Source organism: Anopheles bellator, chromosome 2 (assembly GCF_943735745.2).
Source record: "Anopheles bellator chromosome 2, idAnoBellAS_SP24_06.2, whole genome shotgun sequence".
NCBI classification, from domain to species: Eukaryota; Metazoa; Arthropoda; class Insecta; order Diptera; family Culicidae; genus Anopheles; species Anopheles bellator.
The window spans coordinates 14,466,707-14,489,560 of record NC_071286.1 but is presented as its reverse complement, the minus strand read 5'-3'; the positions used below and the strand labels follow the sequence as shown (position 1 = coordinate 14,489,560).

General features: G+C 55.4%; 3 protein-coding genes across 3 annotated transcripts; 2 read left to right on the top strand and 1 right to left on the bottom strand.

The window, feature by feature from the left end:
- Nucleotides 1-863: 863 nt before the first annotated feature.
- On the top strand, nucleotides 864-7,677 carry LOC131210702 (tRNA (adenine(58)-N(1))-methyltransferase catalytic subunit TRMT61A). Its single transcript, XM_058203983.1, has 3 exons — nucleotides 864-1,541; nucleotides 7,295-7,464; nucleotides 7,529-7,677. The coding sequence occupies exons 1-3, from the start codon at nucleotides 914-916 to the stop codon at nucleotides 7,661-7,663; spliced, it is 933 nt and encodes a 310-aa protein (XP_058059966.1). The 5' UTR covers nucleotides 864-913; the 3' UTR covers nucleotides 7,664-7,677.
- Nucleotides 7,678-7,858: 181 nt separating this feature from the next.
- LOC131207047 (DNA-dependent protein kinase catalytic subunit-like) lies at nucleotides 7,859-20,576 on the bottom strand. The gene is made up of 3 exons (XM_058199656.1): nucleotides 20,435-20,576; nucleotides 17,630-20,375; nucleotides 7,859-17,558 (listed from the first exon to the last, which is right to left on the bottom strand). The coding sequence occupies exons 1-3, from the start codon at nucleotides 20,574-20,576 to the stop codon at nucleotides 7,859-7,861; spliced, it is 12,588 nt and encodes a 4,195-aa protein (XP_058055639.1).
- Nucleotides 20,577-20,854: 278 nt separating this feature from the next.
- LOC131212861 (UMP-CMP kinase) lies at nucleotides 20,855-22,810 on the top strand. Its single transcript, XM_058206915.1, has 2 exons — nucleotides 20,855-21,391; nucleotides 21,772-22,810. Exons 1-2 carry the CDS (start codon nucleotides 20,999-21,001, stop codon nucleotides 22,114-22,116), a joined length of 738 nt encoding a protein of 245 aa, XP_058062898.1. The 5' UTR covers nucleotides 20,855-20,998; the 3' UTR covers nucleotides 22,117-22,810.
- The last annotated feature ends 44 nt before the right edge of the window (nucleotides 22,811-22,854 follow it).

The window sequence follows — 22,854 nt, the reverse complement described above, 5'->3', positions numbered from 1 at the left end:
TTATTTTCCCCAGACACCCCGCGGGAATCCTGGAATGTCTTGGACATTCCGGAACGGCTTCCTGACCGGGTGGTGCATCTTCCGTTTCAGTATTTTCACTACGCGGCGTTGATGTTGCGTCTAGCATTAGCTTATCAGTAGCGCTACGCGTGTTGATAGTCGAATAGATGGCCGACACGGGCGTTGGCCAATATTTATTGTACTTTTTGTGTCTTTAGGGTGAGCAAATTGTATGTAGAATCTTACTAGACACTGCGCTGTAGGTATAGTTAGCTTCATTCCTCGTTTGTTGTTAGATGCAGTAGCTGCACAAGTGCATTTAGGTTGGCAGTTTGAGAAGCAGTTTGATTCCGGACAGTGACGCAATGGAAACATGGTGCAAGTGTGGTTGGTGTAGCTTTTACGATGTGTAGTTATCCTTCTAAGTGTTTTATTTTCTTCTAAAGATTGAGGCACACTCTTAGATAAGCTAGCCTGGTAGAGCGAAGCGAAATATGCAATTTTGTTGTAGTGAGGTAAGGTGCGGAGCTGTAAATGAAAGTGCATCAATGTTAGCGAGCTGTTTCATTTGACTGACAAAACCACGTAGTGGGAAGCGAAAGAAATCCCTTTAAACGAAAGAAAGATACCCAAATGTGGCATATATATTACTTTTTTTGCAAGAACACAATGTTTTGCGGTACCTTTTGTCTTCTATCATCTCGATGTCATCCACGCGACTGTGCAAGTCGTCCGGCGTATTGGAACAGTTTCAAAAACCACTCAGCGTGAGTGCTGAGTGACCGCGATCTCAGCTGTCAAACTGTAAGCTTCGTAAACAAAGCGCGTGTGTTTCGCCGGTTCCGCTGTTTTCGATTGTTTCTGGCATTGTTTCAAAACGTGATTGTGGAAAACCGAAAGTTTCTTTTGCAGCATGAGTTTCGCCGGTCCGAAGGAGGTGATCGCCGAGGGTGACACGGTCGTTCTCTACCTAACACCGGCGATGATGCACACAATCGAGGCGGTACGGCAGATTCGCAACAAAAAGAACGAAATGATCGACTACGTGTTCCAGACGTGTTTCGGTGCACTGAAAGTGGGTGATCTGATCGGCCAGCGGTACGGGGCCCGTGTGCAGCTCACCAAAGGCTGGGCCCACGTCCTGCAGCCCAACCCCGAGCTGTGGACCCAGACGTTGCCCCATCGAACGCAAATCCTGTACACGCCCGATATCAGCATGATACTGTACCAGCTGGAAGTCCGACCCGGGAGCGTCGTGGTCGAGTCCGGCACCGGCTCCGGCTCGCTGTCGCACTACTTCCTGCGGGCCATACGCCCGTCCGGTCACCTGCATACGTTCGACTTCCACGAGGAACGGTGCGCGAAAGCACGCGACGAGTTTGCCGCGCACGGACTGGGCGACAGTGTGACCGTCCGGCAGCGGGACGTTTGCGAGCAGGGCTTCGGGCCCGAGCTGGACGGGAAGGCCGATGCCGTGTTTCTCGATCTTCCCGCACCGCACCTGGCCGTGCCGCATGCTGCCAGCGCGCTGAAGAACGAAGGTAGGTAGGAACAACGCAATTAAGGTGCGATAATGATTTTTCCCGATTCCCCACCCCCGTCCCCTGAGCGAGCGGGGCCAGTAGAGCTCGGTGACACATGTTAGCAGCAATCCGTTCCGCCGGCTTGGTCACTGTTTCCCACTTTCGCTCGTCGCGATCATCCGGTTAACAATTAATTTCACTCGCACACTCGAAGTGAATGTGGATGATTTATCGATCGCCATAAATTACCTCCGACGCCTAAACGATACCGACCGACACCGCGGTTTGCCGCGTGGATCGCGCACCCGTAAGCCGTAGTTCACAGGACGGCACACGGTGGTCTCCGGTCACCGGTTGGGGCGCCGGAGTGATTTCGATTCATTGAAAACATAAAACCGTGCCCCCGGAACACGGGCTCCCGTCGCGGGTCGCGGCCAAAGAAGACATCAACCGGACTCCTCCACCCCCTGCGACCGACCGTTTATCTTCCGCTCGTCTTTTTTGATAAATTGGGTGAAGTAACGAATGCAATTTCAGGCCCAGAAGCGGAACCGAATGCATGCTGCGTCGGAGGACATGGACCAAAGGCCCTTTGGAGGCCTTTGTGCCATCGCAGGCACGCAATATGGTACCATAATTAGCCTTGCGCCACTGACTTGCGGTTCTAAAGCGATGGTGGAGGGTTTGTTTTTTGTAATAAATCAATCATGTAAATGATATACTACCACTGTGGTAAATTTTGATAACTTAACTAACTTAACTCATATAGATAACTTTACTTTGCATCTAATTCGGAACTCTAGTTTAATTTCGTCATTTAATGATCTTCATTTTCCCTGCGGAAGGGTTTCGCGATTGAACTAAACAGCGAAAAGAAAATTCAATCAGCACACCAATTCAGTCACACAAATGATTCCGAAAGGACGCCATTTTTAATGAGTAAATATTCTTCGCGCGACGGCAGAATCAATTCTTTTACAAAATCAATCACGGCACCGACCGCGCTGGTAGCCGGCCAGCAACGAAACAGCTCGTTCCTACGGGACTCCTTGCCGGCCACCGATGTACCGTTGGCAATGATTCACCAGCCCGCCCGCCAGCGGTCAGTGGGCCTTTGAAGTGCAGATATGGTTAAATTACGGATTTTCTACCTCACACAGCCACGATCGCCGCCACGGCCGCGACCGCGTGCCAAATTAAGAAAGGCTCAAAATTGCCTCCATTTATTAGCGGCGCGCACCGAATGCCGCCGCGGTAGTGGCGCGGTGTCGTCAAATTGGCCAGATTTGCATACGCCTAGGTAAGTGCGCCTAGGTTCCTCGGCGGGTCGCTCGGACCGAAAGGGCCAGCGGCGAGTGTGGTCCATTGGTGTTTATCCCTTTTTTTTCGATACAAAAACTGCACTTCGGGCAATTGCCGCGCCGTCCCTGACACACGGTTGACAGAATAGTGCACTGTGTGCCCGACTGCGGACCGCGTTGTGGTGGGATTTCGAAGTTTTTCTTTTTTTGGCGGCGTTGTATGGCACTGTGTTAAACATCAGCCAGTGCCGGTGCGCCGGCAGCGGACTCCCTGTTTCTGGAGGTGATAAAGAAAAGCGACGCGATCGGGAAGGAGGAAGCCCGTGGGGGGAACCCGCTCTATTCATCTATTCAGCAGTCACCGGGAGATTACTGGCGCGCGACCGACTCCCGGGGACACTACTGCGGCCACTCGGCGGACCCTGTCAAACGGCGGGACCCGTTCGCGGGATGATGCACGACAACAGAACACGGCGTTTCGTGGCTGGGTGGTAGAATTTATGTACCGTGTCACCGTCGACGGACGAATGGGAGCCCGGGCCCGAGGTTGACACGCTTCGTAAGCAGGGAGAGACCAGAAAAGGGCCTCCCGATGGCGGCGAGTAATGCCGCGCTAAAATACTGCGTGTTGCCGGCAGCAGGACACCGTCCTGAGAGAGGTGTGCCAGGTGATGGCGGTCGTCGCGTCCATTCTTGACGGCCACGTGATCCCGTGGTGACGGTGGTACGGTGGGACGTGAATCGACCATAACTCTTAAGGCGGTGGGCAGTTTGTCAAGCCGCGTAATAAACTTTGTCCCCACAGTCACTTGTGCCACTCGGTCGGATCGGCATAAACTCTAGGCATCCTTTTATGAATTTTGCGTTAAAGTTAGAGAAAGTTTCCGGTCTCGGAACTTTACCTAATAGTTTACATTGTTTTCGGGGAAAATGTCTCGAAACTCGAATCCATACAAGATCGAGCACTCGGCAAGGCGCGCAATGACTCAATGCCGATCGCCCCGCAGATTTCCATTATGGGCTCCTGCTACAGGCGGATTAATTAAATTTTATTTCCACATCACACATCACGCAGGGTCCCAACGGTGGTGTGGGCGGCAAAGTTGAAAAGGACCGCCGATCGGGACCCCCGTCGTGCGCGGATGATCGGGAAGTGGGCCACGGCGACGTATGTTCCCGGACGACAGGCTCGCTTTGGAGAGGTACACCACCGTTGACAAGCTGCCCAGTCCAAGTTGTGGCCAGTGTGTCGCCAGCGTCAAAACATAGAAATGATCGTCTCGTGCCTCACCGCAGCCGCCGCCACCCTTGCGCACTCCGATTTGTCAATGGCCAATTGTTTCAGCGGCGATAACCGAGACACGACTGACACACTGCTTGCTGGCCGTTGCCTGCGCCTGTGAGCCCGGTGGAAGATATTGAGATGCACGAAGAGAAGCCAACACCGATGCAAGAGGCACACACCGTCATCACACCTGCATCCAGGACACACTCCGGACGGAGGGACGGACAAGATTCGCGATATGTCGACGACGACGGTGGCGAAAGTTCGGGAGCTTGTTGAGGGCTGCCGTTCGGGCGCGCAAACTATCTGATGCTGCCGGGCCGACCCCGAGACCGAGAAGCGCGTTGTCCATTTTGTGTCGCATTACGAAATTCATGTCCGCACAAAGCACTGAGTGAGCGGAGAGAAGCTCTTTGATTTTCTTTCAAAAGTTTAACTGTTTAAAGGCATACTTGTTGAAATCTTTCTGATGCGCTCATTGGGAATCCTTAACTGACATTGGGGGTTCACGGCACGGAAGGGCACTCTGCCAGCCGATTCCACTGAGGATTGGCATTGCATTGGCTTTCTAACGATTTATTAGCAGCACCCGATGATTATTTGGATGCGGCACAATGTTTGCGCCACGCACGATCCACACAAACACGTCTTGCTTGCCACGGGGCCGTCGGGGACCTGCGGCGCGTAGGAGACTGCCGATCGGTGAAACGATCGGAACGGAATTGAATGATTTATTAACCAACTGCCCAGCATCACAAACCTCCACTCCGACACGTAGAAGCACCTTGTCCGATCGAAGATGGAACAAGCTAGCAGGAAGCAGAAAAAACGCTGCGCCGGCCAGCGCCAGTGACAAGGCAATGTGGATTGTCCATCGAACCGGACCATAGGCCCATGCAAAGACATCCCTCGAAAGCCCCAAACCCGGTGCACCGGTATCGGTCTCCCACGGGGACGACGCGAGGGACGGCTTTTGGGAATGGGTCATAGATCTGCAGGGAGTTCAAATGTCGCTACCACCGGGGCGGATACACGCGCTCGATTGCCTTATAAAGACATACAGAGGAATACTAGAAAAGGCCGCCACCAGAAGTCCACGGGGTGGACAAATGTCAGTGCACGCCGGTCGCCGGGAAGCGCATCCGCAACATGCGGAAGAAGCGAGGCGTGTTGCTGTTTACGGTCCCAGCTTTGAAACAGTTATTCACCTGTTTGTGCACTTGTATCGATCGCTTTAATTCACGAAATGGCGGCTCCAGTTTCGCAACGGTACTTTCCTGTAAGGCCCCCTTCACGATACCCGATCGGTTCGGGAGATGTCGGTCATTTGATCACGCATTTTTCCCACACGCGCGTGGAACGTGGAGTGACAAAAACTGATTACCGTGGCCAACATTGTAAGCTCCGGCGGCGGCGGTGGCGGCGCATCCGCTTTAGGGACATAAGTTCTGCAATGTCGGCGGGTGGTGAACCGCTTCGGAACAGCAGGGGTCCAAAAAACCCTCCCGAACGACCGTCCCAAATATAGCGCGAGAGGGCTTCGGCTTCCGATTGCGTTGCGCCCGGGACTCATTCGCGGGGCAAGCATTACCACCATTTCCGGATGATGGCCACACCAAAAACCTGCCCCAGAATGGCCGTTTTTGCGGTTGCTGCCAGCAAGTCTAATGATGTTGACAGATAATTTATATCACTTTACACACACCGGGTAACCGGGAGCCGCGAGTGATTGATCGATTTGCGGCGGACAGTGGACGGAGTGACGATCGTGAATTATTTATGCGCACACCGGTGCACTGGCGGAGCAGGAGTTAAAGACAGGGGTGGTCGGGCTCATCACGTTCCACAAAAACCACCGCACGGCCCGGCCCGCTACGATACTCATCCTCTGCGCCGGCTCCATCGAGTGACACATTGACTTACTCCCATTGACTGGCTCCCGACGTCGCTGACTCCGGAGTACGGCCTTTCATCGTCCATCGCCCGTGGCGAGATATCGATGTCGACAAATAACAAAATAAACAGGAAGAAAAACACGTCCTTGCTGTACCTGTGCCGATCGATTATCTGTCAGAACCGATTCCCGGTGATTTGCGCCATCGCAGACAGGTGGGGTCCCACCACGCTAGGAGCCACGGCCTCAAAGGTGACTCGAATCAGTGGCCAAAAGGGGTCGATCTGGGTGCTGTGTGTGTCAGCACCAGTGGCGAAGGAGCATTATTTGGGGGAATTTAAATATTTATTTTACATATTCAATCGGGTTGCCCAATTCTTTCTGCTTTTTCTGCCCACCGCCAATCGTTGGCTATTTCGGTACCAGAGCTTCAAACGATTTGTTGTTTCTTTTCATCAATTTAAACATTCCTTCAAAAGATGTTACATTTTTCTTCAATGTAGTTGGAAGGTTAATAAGAGGGGGTCGTGAACCCGTGACTTGATCTTTCGTTAATTTGTACGATCACTAAAACACACCTCCCCTTAAACCGGACTGGACGGAATCAACACATAAATAAAGGCCCCCCCCAAACCAGCTCATACCATTCATGTTCGGCTGGACCCGCTGGTGGCCACCACCATCCGCGGTGGTGCGGATGGGACGACGCAGCAAAGTGACGAAAAGAGGCACGATCTCTGAGTTTTCATTTTGATTTTTCACCCCTCCGTCCAGTGCAGTGCAGTGTGCTCGTCGCGGGGCTGTCAGTGGGCTGTCCGATAACGATAATGAGACTGCCACTTTCGATGCATTATTCATGGCGCGTTCGCACGCGGATAAATGTTTTAGCCGATCGCGAACGGCAGCCTCTGGGCCCCCAGCCAAGCGGTCTGCGCTCGTTCGCGCGATGTCGAAATCGTTAAAATCGCGCCGATGACAGCGGCGGGGCCGGTTCGCGCTTCGGCGGCACTGCCCGAAACCGGCCCAACCTTTCCAAGCCCCTGCCAATTCAGGTTCGAGACAGCCCCACAGCCACCTTTTAATGCGGTGCAGATTTATTACATTTTCTCACCAATCGATCCCTGCGCGGAAGCGTGGCGTTAATGGGGCTGGTGCCGTTATTTACGAGCCTTTTCCACCCCAAACAGGTGCATTAAGTTCGCGGGGTCAAGCAATTAGCTGATCGTTTAATGAGTGTGCGCTCCATATGATTCTTCTATTACGATCCTGACCGTGTCCTCGTTCGTTTCAGGTGGTCGTATCTGTTCGTTTTCGCCGTGCATCGAACAATCGATGCGGGTCTGCGAGGCACTCACCCAGTGCGGCTTCATCGAGATACAGAACCTCGAGGTGCTCCAGGTGGAGGAAATCGTCCGCACACGCAACGTGCCGGTAATGGAGCTCGATTTCCTCAAGACAAAAGTAAACGAAGAGAGTGGTTGCCCCTTTGCCTTTCTCACTCTCCTCGCGCCTTTATTCCGACCAGAAAACGGACACCGCCAAGGATACGAAGACACCGCGGGAAAGCAAGAAGTACATCACTTCGACCGCCCCGCACACGATGGCCGGCCACACGGGATACCTGACGGTCGCCGAACTGCCACCCCTTTTCGCCCGATAATATTAAAAAATAAACAAAACCGCATCCAACGGAATGGTACAAATAATGGTTTTTTATTCATATTTTAGGTTAACATGCAACTAAAAACAATAACCAATTTTTCGGCGTTCGATCGAACACAGAAGCACACGGAGATAGATTGATGCCACACAACAAATACTGTACGATCGTTTCGTCGCTCTCCGCGAAGTGCCTTCAGAACCACGGATACCAGCCGCTGAAAGCGATGCCGAGCAGCTTCTTGTCGGTGGCCAGCGCCAGCAGCATAGCCACCTGCAACTCGGTGGAAAGTGTCCTCGTGTCACCGACCGCGGCCAGTGCCGCCTCAACTTGGTCGGCCGCCGAATACACGATGTTGATATACCCCCCCAGGTAGCCCTGGTTCCGGCTGATCAATCCCTCCCGCAGCTCCTCCTCCAGCAAGCACTTCGGGTTGGCTCCACTCAGCTTGTGCATCACCGTGTCGACCCGCGTCTGCGGGTGCCACTCCGGCCGGGCACCACCGCCGTCACTACCGTCGGCGGTGGGCGATCGTTGCCGGGCCGCTTCTAGCCAATCGACCATCGGTTCCCGGATAAACACCTCCAGGCAGGCACGCAGCAGCGGCCGTGCGTCGCGCAAACACTGCAACGTGTACAGGTGGCACTTGTGCAGGATGCCGGCCAGGCGCATCGGGCTCATCACACCGACAAACTGGGGCGTCAGCCGGAAGGGAACCAGCTCCGGTACGCCCAGGTCACGCGTTGCCGCACCGAACGCCAGCCCGAAATCCACGCCCGCCAGCTTGCCGGTGGCCCGCTCGAGCACAATGTTCGAAAGATGCCGATCACCGATTCCCAGCACCCAGCAGGTGATGTTCATCGTGGCCAACGATCGGCCAAAGTTCATCCGCAGCTGATAGAACGCTTCGGCCGAGGCGGCCATATCGAAGAGCGCTCGCCGGAGCGTGTCGTCCCGGATCGTCTGCTCCAGTTCGATGTACTTTAGCCGCAACCGCTCGACATCAGCGTGCACAGCGACCAGCCCGTACTGATCCATCGGGTTCAGTATCTGGTCGTGGCTCGAGAAGGTCGACAAAAACCGATCGTACTGCTCCTTGACGCTCCGCATGTTGCGATCGCTCGGGTTGTAGCGCCCGATGGCCCGCCGCGCAATATCGTTCAACGAAACCGTTCCCTCCAGCCACCCGATCAGCCCGAAATCACGGCATATCGGAATGACCGGATAGGTGCGTAGCTCGAGTCGTTGCTCTCGGCAGCGCCGATCGTGCCGCAGGCGGTGCGTGATCTCTTGCTGAAGCTGCTGGATGCGTTGATCCTGCCGAAGATCTTCACCGTATTTCGCCAGGAACCGGTACGGGCGACCGTTGCTTGCGCGGACCGTGAGCTGCACAGGCATCCGGAGTGTCATCGAGTACACGGTCAACTCCGGCACGATCTTGACGACGCGAACCGTGCACTGGTTGGAGGCGTTCGGTGGCTCGAGTCCCACACTGTGGACTGGTAGCTCGACACAATCCTGCAGATTGCCGCTGAAATGATAATCTGCCAACCAGGGCGAAAAGTCCTCCAGACGGTACTGCTCTTCCGGCACCCGGTTTCGCCGCTCCCGAAGGTCTTCTTCTAGGACGCGCAACTGCTCGGTGATCTGGGCCCGCTCGTCGACCGGATGGAGATTGGCGAGCGCACTTAGCCTACGGACGATTGGTAACACCTTCATAAGCGCCCGTCCGAACCGATGCTGGTCATCGTCTTCGCGGGGGAACAGTTCGGTACCGCTGGTGGACACGAGAAGAGCTTCAACGAACCGTCGATACTCGCGAGGATCGCTGAGCGTCGTGAGCTGTTTCTTGAACTTTGCGATCAATGTGAGAAGACGCACCTCCGGTATCGCCACACGGTACAGCTCCTCCGAAAAGCGATCCATCGTGGGAAACTGCAAGGCTGCCCGAATGCGAGACACAAACGGGCGCACCCCGGCGGCACAGTCCACTAACGCCGCCTGTTCGAGTGTGAGGCGCATCGGGAAATACATCGGCATCGGATACTCGTGCACCAGTCTCAGCACCAGCGGGTCCAGAAAACTATCCCCGGCGGTGAGCCGAAGATGGGACAGAATCTGGGGGATCCACTGGAGAAAGTGCCACGTTGGCACCGTGCCCACCAGCTGGTCAAAGTCCACACGGAGAGCGTTACTTTGGAGGTTTCGGAGTTGCAACAGAACCGGAAACAGTTGGCGTGCCTCCCGAGAACCGTTCTGCATGGCGGGAAGCAACGCGGTGACCAGTTGGCGCTCGAGCGATAGCTGGCTGTCCTCGCTCGCATCACTGTCGAGCGCTTCGTAGCAGTACCGGGCCAGCCGCAGGTACGCATCGGCCAGCTCCGTGGTGGATGTCGCGTGCTCGGCGGTGGATAAGCTGTCGAACAGATTGGGACGCCCGGCGAGAAGCGCTTCGACGGTGGACTGTAGGCAGTGGAGAGCGAATTGCCTCAAAACACTCGGCAGCCCATCGGAATCGCCACTGATCGTGAATCCCGTCGATCGGACGATTGTACGGAGAGCGGTCGAATCGATCTCGTCTGCGCCATCGTTGAGGGATCGCTCGCGGAAGTTTTCGGAGTAATGAAACAGCTCCGTCCAGGCGGCCCCTTTCGCTCGGGTCAGCTGCTCTGCAGGGACGATTTCCCGCATCGTAAGCTGAGCTAAACGGCGGAATCCATTAACCGCCGACGCGATCGGTGCGGTCGGAGAATCCCAGTGTCGCAGTCGTTCAAAGCGTACGCGCGCAATACGACGCCGCAGCAATTGTTCCCGACGTTGCGTAGACCCACCGGCGGCACGGTCGGGAACCCTTGCTTCATCCACTCGCAACCGAGCAATGATCCTTCCGGCGTACTTGACGTTGTTCTGTGCGAAGGCTACCTCCAGCAGGCCCAGTTCCAGGTCCAGCAGCAGTTCGGACAGTTTCGCCCGACCGCCCGACCCGACGGAAGCGCCGCCGCCGCCGTGCTGCTGCGACACGTCCGCCCCTTGTTCGAGTTTGTCGAGCAAAAACCGTCGATAAGCAACGATCGCATCCCAAACGAGCAGTGAATCCGATGTCGACGGGATGGCGTTTTGCCACGACACTATCATTCCTCCGGTGGTCACTTCCAGCTGCGGTTGGGACATTTCCAGCAGCTCACTGTATGCGCGCAGTTCGCCCACTTTGCGCACCTCCAGCAAACACGAAATCCGATAGTCCTCCGACAGGACACTGGCGCAATGCCACTCTTCCAGGAACTGACGCTGCGTTTGATCGGCAAACAGCCGCGCCCGCACCGTCTCCCCGCACGCAATCTGGAGTGCCGTCAGTTCCTCGCCGAACTGCTCGCGACTGTAGGCAGCTCGCTCAGGGGCATCCATCCAGGTCTGCAGCAATTGGCAGAACGCACGGCCACGCTCGTCTCCGGCCAGATTCTGGCGCACGTTGCCGTGCATGTATGCCGGCAGCAGGTGCTCCTGGTTCCACTCGTCGCTCCACAGCTCATCGTATGCCGTGGACACCTGATCCTCGACCAGCTTCAGCAGTGCGTCCCACTGGCCGAGCCGAACCAGACACGCGCAGGCGGATTTGTAGCAAAAGTTACGCTCCTCGACATGGGACGATTGCGAGCTCTCGGACACAAGCTCGAAGTAGGCGCGGTACGCTCGATCGTACCGGCCGAGCGCTTCCAGATCGATGGCATTCCGCAACCGAGGATCGCTGTCCCACTTTTCGCCGAAAATGCTCGACACCACGTCATGCTCCTGGAGCGCGTGGTAGAGGATGGACAGCTGCAACCAGTGAGACGCCTCGGAGCGTTCACCACCTACGGCACCGGGACCGGAACGGACTGGCGCCCCGTCAAACTCGGGGCCATCGGTTAGCTTACTCTCCACGTACAGCACACCCATCGTTAGCATGTTGCTTGACCCGGCCACGCTAGTGACGGTCCGGGGGCATAGTGTCATCCGGCCGGAAGTTGGTTTCCCGAGCGAGAGCTCGATCAACGCCCCGAACAGGTTCGGATCACACACCTTCGACGACTCCAGCATACGCTGCACGGAGGAATCGAGCTGCGCCAGGAACGCTTTCCACTCGCTTCCGTCCGGAGTGTCCATTCCGTCGATCAGTCCTTTGAAGATGGCGACCAACAAGTGCCGGGCGCAGCCTGCATCGCGTCGGCAGAGAGCCTGCAGGGGCAGCAAAAAGGCGAGCAGGTTGATCTGAAGATCCGGATAGTCGGCCAATCGGTAGCGCCGGCACAGGGTTACACGCGATCCCGCTTTACGGCGCTGTTCGGTGTGCTGCCGTTGCGCGGTGTAGTGACGATCGATGGCACGGGCTGCCTGCACCCGTCGGTTGGCGGCGTCGTCTCGCAGGATACGTTTACGCAATCGCTCGAAGGTGCGTTGAGAGGACGAAATCCCCTGATCCGGTGATTCTGACATTGATTCGCTTCCCACCTTACGCCGAGACCGTCGATCAAGCTGCAACGAGCTGGCTTCAAACAGGAGCGAGTTCTGGGTCGGCATTGCGAACGTATCGCGGCCCCGCGTGTATCGTGTTGGATCTTGCGTCGGTTCGAATGTGCTGGCCCTGTCCGGGAAATCGTGTGAATCCGCACCGGCGAACTGAGTCGCTCGGATGTGGGCCTCCATCTGGGAGCCTCCGCCGGCGAGGTACGACTGTAGTAGCTGTTGCTGCTTTTGGGTAGCCGTTTCCGCAAACAGTGGCGTGAGAACCGTCATCGAGTGCCGCTGCTGCCAGCCCGTTTCGATGCTGTACTCGCGGAACTTGACATCGGCCGCTACGTACTCGTGCAGAAATAGTCGATCTTTTGACTCATCGCACCGGATGGCCGGATCGAGAAGAAGCGCTACAGCGCACCCCAAGAAATCCGCTTCCACCGCCGGATCGTACAGCTCCGCCAGAAGGTAGAGAAACCGTTTGCGCAAATCCCCTGGCAACCGACCCTTCTCGGTGAGGTACTCCAGAATGCGCACTCGAACGGAAGAGGCTGTGCCAGAAGCGTCACCAGTTTGCTCCGACTGTTCCTTCGAATCGCTCAGCCCTCGGAGCAGCAATCGCCAGACGAACTGTCGCCTTTCTTCGGACAACGCTTCGGCACGCACATCGTGGATGTAGATCAGAATTTCGTATGCCACAGCCCGGGCTTCCGGCCTGCCAGTTTCCAATGCCACCCGGCCAACGGGTTCGATCAACTGTACCAGGTCTTCCGGCGCACCGATCAGCGGGATGGCTCGGTTCAGCAGATGCAGCATCGGGAGCTGCAAATCGTTCTCCCGCAGCAATTGCGTCAGGTTCATCGAGGCTAGCTCGGGGTACAGTGTGTCACCCAACAGTTCCAGCCGGCCACCGAGCAACAACTCCAGGCACATGCGCTTCTCCTTCACGCTCGCGCTCGGTATGTGGAAGCAAACGGACGCTAGGAATGGGTCGACGATCGAGGGAAACGCTTTGCCCACCTCGTAGATGATCTCCAGGAACTTCCGCCCGTGGGCCCGCTGAATGGCGGACAGTCGCGCCATGCACTCCGCATGATAAAAGTGGCCACCGCTCGCATCGTCGAGGTCCTGATCGTCCTGAGTGCGCTCTGGCGGTGCACCGTCAGGGAAGAGGCGTGCCAAAGCCAGTCCGAGCAGTTGCGCTGCCGCTCCGTACAGGGTGCTGGTGGCTGCTTTGAGTGAATGAAGCACCGCTCGCAGGTACTCCTGTCGGGTGCTGTCCATCCACGGGACCAGCTTTCCGGCCCCGTTGATCAGCACGATCGCTCCCAGTCGCAGACCGGTGATCAGCTCGAATTCCACCAGTTCATCTTGCTGCGTGGCGTGGCGAGTCGGCGCGGAAGCGATCATCCCGTACAGGAGCTCCGTGGGGACGATCAGCACACAGTGCCACTGCCGGATAATCGCTCGAATGAGTTCGAGATTCAAACGGAACACCTCCCGCTGGGCTCGCTGCTGGCAGCAGTGCTTTACGATGAACCGTAGAAGGGTACTGGCCAGGGTCGACACTTCGTCGTACGAACCCTCCCTGGGTCGGCCGTCAACGTTGTCGGCACTCCACTCCAGGACTAGCGCGAACAGATCCGTCATGAGCGTGTTCAACCCACGGAAAATGCGCTCATCGACGATGAGCCGCATTACGGGGGCAATCAGTAGCGATGCGTGAGGTTTCAGTTCCGTGCGGCAATTGTCGATCAGTTTGGCGAGAAACAGTCGCACGTTGGTCGGCTGGTCCGGATCGCCCAGTGAGGCCACGATGAAGCGTACCACCGACTCGGTACTAATCTTTGCCCGGGCCATGTGCCGCAAACACCCGCAAACGATCGCCATCACTTCGTGTTGGTTGATCTTTGTGCGCTCGAGCGGAACGCCCGATTCGGCACCCTTCTGGCGAAGGGACAACTCGGCCGCATCGCGTAGAGCCACTTCCCGGGCCGACAGTACTACGGAGTGGTGTAGATCGAATCGAGAAACCTCCTGACTGAGGGACGATCCGACCACCACCGAATCGTCCGATCGGTTTGATCGATGCCAATCCGCATCTCGAGCAGCTTCCTCCCGTCGGATAGCGATACGCTTTTCGATGACACGCGGCGCTTCCTCCCATTCCTGGCCCGCCTCCACGTACAGCTCGTCGTCGGAGCAGTCCACCAGGTGGCGCCAGACGTACTCGCCCATCTCTCGATTCTCGCGGAACAGCAGCACGGAATACATGCGCGCATCGGTGTTGGTGTTGGAAATCAGGGCGACGAGCGCCCGGTAAGCGGCACACTGATACTGCCGGTACCGTTCCATCGTCGTCCGATCGGCGCTGGGCACGCGTAACGGTGTTCGGCGGGCCAAGTGCGCTCGCTTGCTAAAGTCGCCTATCAAACGTTGGCCCCGGATCGTGCTCTGCGGCATGCTGGAAGATCCATCGCCGGCGTACAGTGCTCTCGAAACGACACAATCCTCCACCAGAAGCATCGCCCGTGGGAGGAGGGCTGCGTACTGTTCCACCAACCGGAATCCACCGGTCTGATCGACAAGCGCGTGCTGCAGGTCCCAGTCGTTGTGTCCGCGCGGGACAACTTCGATGAGGCACGAGATCGCTCGAATGTTTCGCTCGTAGAAAGCCACAATGGTATCGTAGGCACAGTGCCACTGGGCGGTACACAGATAGCGCCGCAAGATGGTCAGCCTGATCGCGGGAGCCAACGAATGATCCCGGAACAGCTCCCACAGCTCCTGCAACCGGGCACACTGGGCTGCGAAGCTTTGATCTTTCATGAACCGACCGATGGCACTGCGAATCTGGCGCTCCGCAATATTGCCCTCGCCGTCCGGGGCCGTCATCTGGACGATCACTTTCAGAAGCAGCGGTGAGCGGGACACCACCAACGCATCCAGCAACCGCTCCAAACAGTTTACGAACCCGATCCGCTGCGGGCTGTCGGGTGGGAACTCCGACGAGCGCACGGGAAAGTGTGCGTCTTGAAGTGCTTCGAGTGCTTCCTTGAACGGTTTGTGGATCGCTTCGTCGTACGCTTCCGACCCGAGGACGGTCGGTAGCAGCACGATCGCGTTCGTTTTCAGTGCAATCGGAAGGGTACGATCACCAATCAACCCGGCAAGCCATTCTCCGTAGCTGGCTTCCACCTTAGACCGGATGCCACTCAAACCGAACGGACAGATCATTGCCACGCTCGACATCAGTACGATTAGCTGCTGATCGCACGCTCCGAAGCGGTTCTCCTGACGGCGCGAGCACTCCAACAGAAGTCCCCAGCCGTAGGTGAGAAACGTTTCCACTAGCTGGCTCAGAAGGTCCTTATCGGAGGCGTGCTTTCGATACGCGTACTCCATCAGCTCGCACATCAGCCGAACGATGGTGGCGAAGTTTTCGACCACCAGCGAACCGAGTAGCTTCGGTAGGCATTCCGCCGAGCGGGTCAGAAACAGTTCGAACACGGCTGGTCCGTAGCAAGCGAGAAAGTGCTGTCCGTGTGGAATGTTGGAACGCAACGGATCGTCCGCCAAGCAGCACACGATCGTACGTTGCACTAGTTCGGGGTCCATTTCGACCGAAACGCGATACATCGCTCGGAGCATGATCGTAGCAAAGCGTGCAGCCGATGGAGTAAGCGTCCTTTGCACGCCACCCTGCCCGATGATTTCGTAGCAATCGGTCAGTATCTTCCGGGCGGCCACACGAAACCGTTCACGATCTGCAGCGCCGCCGTCGGGTTGCATCAACAGTGCCGAGCGGTGTTGGGCCAGGAACAGTATTCCTTTGGCACTTTTCTGGTCGTCCTCGTTAACGGTTTGCTGCTGAAGAAGCGCGGTGATGCGACTGGCGACATCTTCTGTCACGGTGATCAGCCGTTCGGTGAGAATGGATACGACCGGTATCCTGATCGAGTCGGAGGGATGCTCGCAGAGAAAACGGATTAGCGCATCCACCCGATTCCACAATTCGTTTTGTCCGGACTCGAGCTCACGATTGACGGGGATGGCGCAGTCTAAACCATAGGCTTGTGATTCGAACACGAGCGTCAGCAGAAACACGAATGTTGAACGATTTTCCCACAGCGAGGCGGTGGTGAGCAGTCGCAGTGTTCCGGTGGTCTTCTCTTCGTCGGCCAACAGTACAAGCAACTCGACCACTTGTCCAACGAGGGTGGCCCGCAGTGAGTCAAAGCGTACTATTTTGTCGGCGTTCATGCGCAGTTCGAAGCTGCTACCAAGTGTCCGCTCGGACGTTTGTGGGTCGATCCGTTGCATTAGTTCGTAAAGGGACAGATTTACAACGGATTGTAGAAAGTAACGGACCACTGGCAGGAGCCGCGTGAGTACCACTTGGTAGGATTCATTCGGAAGAAGCCCGTCCCGCAGCAGCCAACAGGCGAAGTCTAGCGAAGCGTGCAGATACTCCAACCACAGGTAGCCATTAGTCACCACTGACACTGTCCGTTGGTTGCGCAGTGCTTCTAACGTTGCTGCCTTGCCGATACCCTGGTCCTTATCGGCCTGCAGGCATATGGTTTCGATTTCGTCCGGTGAAAAATGTTGAAGGAAATTGGCGGCACTGGTCACATCGCGCACGAGAGGCGCGAGTCGCAGAAACAGCTTCATGCACTGACGACGATAGTGACGCTGTCGGGCTACACACTGGCGGAAGAGCCAACGAACGACATCCTTCAGCCGGCCCGCGCCACCGATCGCAGGAGGAACGATCTGACGAAACTCAGGATGAATAGGCTCCGTGGGTGGAACGTTGAACAGTGCCTTCCTCGATGAGAGCACCTTGGCTAGATGCTCGAGGGCCCGCGCAAACTGGTCCAGTGCATCGCCATCACCTGCCACGCTTTGTGCCCCACCGACTGCCAGCGCCGCCTGATCCTCCGTCATAACGAACCCTGTCGCGTACGCATGCACCAACTCGACCCAATAGCGCACCAGGTGATAGTCTTCCTGGGCGAGCAATCGGAACAGGTTGTTGAACGCAAGAGCCGCCCCGTATCGTCGCGAAGGGTTCGACTCCATGGCGTACGTCTTCAGGCGGTCGAGAAGCGTGACTTTTATCAATCGCCGCTCGTTAGCGGACGCTGCACCACCGCTCTGCCGATTAGTCCATTGAAGAAACTCACGCAGGCTGCGAACGGCCAGATCACGAACTGCCGTGTTTTGGCCACTGCCGGTGGCGTTCAATAAGCAGTCGAGCAGGACCATGGTTCCACTTTGGCCTACCTTCGATGGCTGCGTAACGTAGTGAATGATTTGGAAGAGTAGCGGTTCAAACATCTGGCAAACGGCCAAATCCGTGTCGCAGCTGAGCTGCAGCAAGTGACGGCACAAGTCGGACCTTCGGAGCGAGCGAAATGGGAAAATAGTGAGATCGATGCTCATGGTGATTAAAGCGTGCGAACTGCTTACCACAGACCGGTCAGCTGATCCTGGTAGTGGATGCCGAGCAGATACAGTATGATCGTGTGAAGCAATTCGCAGGCAGCAAGCTTCGTCGCCCGGTCGGTCGATTCGACGGCCAGCCGACACATGCGCCCAATGACGCCGTCCAGCTTGAAGCAGGGGCGCGTTCCGCTGGCAGCCAGCAGCCTCAGCTCGATCGATCGTTCATTGTCGGCATCCCAGCGAACCAATGATGCCGTATTACCTTGTGTTTGTGCCTCCAGCTCTGCCATTCCCTTCACAGTCTCGCTAACGTCACCGTTATCTTCCGCCACTAGCCAGCCACACTCGTTCGGTTGCAAAACGGCCAAAAAGTTGAGGATCTGTAACTGTAACGTCATGAGCTCACCAACATCCGTTGCCTGTTGGAAGCGATGCTGTTGCTTGATGCGTTCGATCTTTCCGGGGGCCAGGTTAACTGTTCGTTGCCGATGAAAACGAACCAACCGGCGATCGGTTACGGTGGATGATGCTGCTCGCGCAGAATCACGAACCAGCAGGTACGGTTCGAGTAGCGGGAGCACTTGGCTGAGAAATTGCTGACGTTGTTCCATGTGTAGCGGTGGATCACGATACAGCACTAACCGCTGGAGGCACCCGAGGGCGGTGCGAGCGACCGAATGTAAGCCGCGGCCTAGCAGGAAGGCCGCACGGAACACGGCCACCATCAGCGGTTGCTGCTGTTCCTGGTCGTCGATGAACTCTACTAGGAAACGCGCGGGAACGTTGAGCACAAAACGCAGACAGGCGAGCTGCAATTCGCCACTGGCATGCAGAGCCGTTTGGATCGTGCGTTCAATGTACGCCACCAGCAACAGGCCGGTTGAGCGTGAATCGAAATCGTTCATCCGCCGGAAGTACCCGGTACGCTCGGCAATCTCTAGCCCGAGCTCAATCAGCTTCACAAACCCGCTCACCAACGGGTGGGCGAGTGAACGCTTTACAAACAGCTCAAAATACGTACGCGTCCATTCGAGAAACCGAGCATCGTGTGCCTCCGATCCGTGCAGTACGGCCCGAAACAGCTCGACCAGGTTGAGGAACATGTGAAAGTCTTTCGGTACCTCCGGCTCCAGGTCGATGTTGGGATCGCAGAAAAATAACTCTCTCACGTTGCCATCCTCATCGCCGAAGGTGCGTTTGCGTGTCGAAAGGTTCAGCTTTTCCACCATTACGAACAGCGTCCGCATCAGCGCTCGGTAGATCGAGCCCACGAGGGACTCGTCCTCGGCATCATGTTTTTCGAGCAATCCGCTCCACAGCGGAAGATAGTTCCTGTACGTTACCAGCTCTTGTTTCCAGTCGATTTGCTGAACGGATGCGTCGCCCGCGGAGGACGGTGGTCCGTACGGTAGCGCATGCGAGCAGCTCCAGATGATGCCCTGAAGCAGCACATTATCGAGCAGCTGGTCCAGTACGTTACCACCCAGTTTGCGAATGTTTTCCAGCGTGCTACGCAAGGATCGAACGATTAGCTTGTGGTGAACGGTGGACAGATGGTAGAAGTCCCGAATCAGTGCGATCGTCATCGTTTGCAGCGAGACAATTTGCACACCGGTGAGCCCTTCCAGATGCGTAAGTATTTCCGACAACGACTGCACAAAGTCGGGCAAATCTTCAAGCATACTGCCGGCGGTGGACGATCGTCCGCAGATGCACTCGATGCGTTCGAGCACGGTCGTTAGCAGTTCATCGAGTGAAACGCTGGCCCCCGACAACCGGCGACAGGGTCCAGCCATCAGACCGAAACCCCGGATCGCCACGCGTACCTCGAGACGATCAGTGCCGGGGGTGTTGAGCAGCCTCCGATAGTGGGCAAGGTACTGACTGAGCACATCCACCTTAGACCGTCGTTGTTCGTTGTCAGCGGCACCCGGTGGATCTTCGCGTGAAAGAACGCGCGCAAGCTCTGCGTAAAACGCGTAAAGTGCGGCCAAGCCAACGAGTTGATCATCGCGATTGTTCGACTTAATCCAGTTTCCACCGAGGGACTTTTGCCAGTGCACGTGATCGGTGTACAGGTACTCGGTGAACAGGGCGGCATGGTTCCCGACGAGCTGCAGGGCACTGCGAAAAACGAGTCGCTCGGAGCGTGATTCGTCCCACTGCGAGAGCTTCTTCGCCAGCAGATACATTCGCCTGCGCAATTCTTGGTCTCCGTCGGATGGGGCGAAATTGAAAAGGAATAAATCTAACCCCCGAATGGCACCCGCCAGCGACACCAGCGATGGATAGTTCTCCTCCAGCAGCTGGCTTTCGGCCGCACTCAAGAAAACGTCTCGTAACCGATCCGGCTGGCGGACATTCTCGGGGAAACGCTTCGCCAGCTGGCCCAACAGTTCGAACAAGTTTTGTCGGAACCGATTGGGCGGCTTGCGCTGTTCGAAGACCGGTAACAGTTCATCAACGAGCGTTCCGAGTTTGGTGTAGCTTTCGGGTACCAAACAACCGTACGAAATACAGTCCTGGAGGACCAGCGCGGCCAGCTCTCGCTCGCGTGCCATTATCGATGACGACTTGATGTAACGAAGGGAAACGGCAACCAGACGGTCCATCCATTTGCGCACTAACGACGAGTGTTTTGCTATCGTTTTGCGGCACAAATCAAAGCAATCCTCGTTGGCTTTGCTGAAGAGTTTTGCGTTGCCGAATGACTGCTCGAGGAACGCCACCAAACCGGTTGCATCACCGAACACCAGCTCCAAGTGGTACTCTAGGGTCAAAAACGGGAAAAGTGGTCAAGGAGTTTTGTCAAGAGTCCCCGGATCTTACCGACTTCCGATCGACTTTCGGTAGGACTTTCAATCAGGAGCTTCGTGATGCGATCGATGATATTCCGGGCCACTACGGCCTGTCGTTTGTCGAGGCATGATTTTAGCTGTTTGAAGCACGATTCCAGCTCGGTGCTTGACATGATTTAACACGAAAATACACGTACACTAACGGTGCATAATTTGTGACCAGTTGGATTCGGCTCTTTCCTTCGATCTGCTTGCAGCCTTGTGCGAAATTAATTAACTCGTGGACTCCTTCAAGCGTAAGCGAAATTGTTACACCAGAAATTGTTACACAGGACGAGAAAAAGGACACTTTTAATGCGAAACAAATTTACCGCGCTTTGGTCGAAGTACTTTTGACAGTTGTTTGACAGTTAACTGTGCTTGGCTCATCGTTGACGTGCGAAACGCCAAAAGTGACAGTGCGCAAAGTGCAAAGTTAGCAGGAAAATTAGGAAATCGGGAAATTTCCGCAACAAATCGATTTGCAAACAGAAAACTCGCCGTGCGTAAGAAGCCCGAGGACGGATCTGCGTCACCAGCGGGGCTGCGGCGTTTTATGACGTGCATCGTCAATCTTCTTCCCGTCCTACGTCAGCGTGCGGTCCCATTCGTTCTCAGACGCGGATCGTTGTTCGAAAGATTGCCCGGAACCAGCTCGTCATTTGTGGGCACCGTTGGACGCACTTCCGTATCCGCTACCAGGATGGGCAAACCGAAGGTTGTGTTTGTTCTCGGCCCGCCCGGTTCCGGCAAGGGAACGCAGTGCGAGAAGATCGTCGCAAAATACGGCTACACCCATCTCTCAGCCGGCGATCTTCTGCGGGAAGAACGGAACCGGGAGGGTTCCGAGTACGGGCAACTGATCGAGGAGGCCATTCGGGATGGGCGGATCGTGCCGGTCGCAATCACTTGCGCCCTGCTGGAAAACGCCATGAACAAAACACAAGAGGTAAGCCATTGATGGGGACAACTATATACAATAAGCTCGGGGAAAAACGAAAGTCACAAAGTGAGCACCCGCCTGATAAGACGATTTCCGCTTTGCCGCACATGAGGGCTAATGTGATAACGTTCGAAAGAGAGTATTGAAGTAAATGTATGTTTAGTGTTATTACACAACACAAATCAATTATGGCGATGCTTGACTATTGCTGACCTCGTGAATACTTTATGATGTAGACATGTTCAAGTTCAAACGCCTGACCACGCATTTTACGCAATCGCTGCGGGAGGTTTATTTATAGACAAACATAGCACGTATCACCACGCCACGTTGCAGCCGGATTTGTACTGCTTGTTATTGATTCCTTCCCAATTTCCATTCACCAGGCTACCGGCAACGATCGGTTTCTGATCGATGGATTCCCCCGCAACGAGGATAATTTGGAGGGCTGGACGAAGAAGATGTCCGATAAGGTGGACCTGCAGTTTGTCCTGTTCTTCGAATGCACCGAGCAGCAGTGCACCGATCGGTGCCTCAAGCGGGGCGAAAGCAGTGGCCGTTCGGATGACAATGCCGAAAGTTTGAAGAAGCGGTTCAACACGTACATCCACGATTCGGTTCCCATCATTAAGCACTACGATCAGCAGCAGCTGGTGAAGAAGATCGATGCCAGTGTAGGCCCTGATGCGGTGTTCGAGTCGGTAAAAACCGCCTTTGAACAGCAGCTTTAAGCAGGGGCACCAAAACAATTCTGCCTCGTGAGGGCCATTACCAATGTGGTTCTAGAATTTCTATGTTTATGTTCTTAATTGGCAGGTTGTGAGGTGTGTCTGCCTGGTTTGCGTATCATACGATAACGATCGCTTGACGAATTGCCAGAGTGAAGGATCCAGATTCAAGAATTGCGTGTAGCGTGTACCGAAACAAACCGAAAGATCCCAACAGTGCCGTCAACATTCCTTGGAGTCGAAGAAGCGTAAGCAAGTTAGTTTCTGGCAGGGTAACCGTTGTTTGTAATTGCTGCACGGCTACCGATACCGCAACTTCTGTTTTATGATTTATCCGCAGTATTTTTCATCAGAAAGTGTCCCGGATCAGCATCGCGCTGCGATAATTCTTTCTTATAATTTAGACATCGAATAAACATTCGAATAATATTGTCACCAATGTATTAACTTCCAACAGACTCGTGCTCACGCAAACTTCACAAATGTGATGAAAGATCGCAAAGATCCGTTTAAAATCAATAGTAACTGTCGCAGCAGTTTTTTCTTACTTAGCCAAAGACATTGGCGCAAACGAAATGTGGATCGGTACGAAAGTCTAATTAGTGAGTGGATGAAATTTTGTTAAATGAAACATGCTGCAATTGCTCATTCGCGTCTATATAGAAAGAGATAAATAAAGTTATCAGCACTTGTGGAAAAGAACGTCGTTATAATGTGAAAGTCGTGTTTTGCTAGTTTACG

Bases quoted from the DNA above. Each gene is read 5' to 3' on its own strand.
- LOC131210702 (XM_058203983.1), top strand. From the start codon at position 914: ATGAGTTTCGCCGGTCCGAAGGAGGTGATCGCCGAGGGTGACACGGTC. The intron at 1,542-7,294 runs GTAGGTAGGAAC...CGTTCGTTTCAG, and splicing joins CAGCGCGCTGAAGAACGAAG to GTGGTCGTATCTGTTCGTTT. The intron at 7,465-7,528 runs GTAAACGAAGAG...TATTCCGACCAG, and splicing joins TCGATTTCCTCAAGACAAAA to AAAACGGACACCGCCAAGGA.
- LOC131207047 (XM_058199656.1), bottom strand. From the start codon at position 20,576: ATGTCAAGCACCGAGCTGGAATCGTGCTTCAAACAGCTAAAATCATGC. The intron at 20,376-20,434 runs GTAAGATCCGGG...TTTTGACCCTAG, and splicing joins CGAAAGTCGATCGGAAGTCG to AGTACCACTTGGAGCTGGTG. The intron at 17,559-17,629 runs GTAAGCAGTTCG...CTCGCTCCGAAG, and splicing joins GATCAGCTGACCGGTCTGTG to GTCCGACTTGTGCCGTCACT.
- LOC131212861 (XM_058206915.1), top strand. From the start codon at position 20,999: ATGACGTGCATCGTCAATCTTCTTCCCGTCCTACGTCAGCGTGCGGTC. The intron at 21,392-21,771 runs GTAAGCCATTGA...TCCATTCACCAG, and splicing joins CCATGAACAAAACACAAGAG to GCTACCGGCAACGATCGGTT.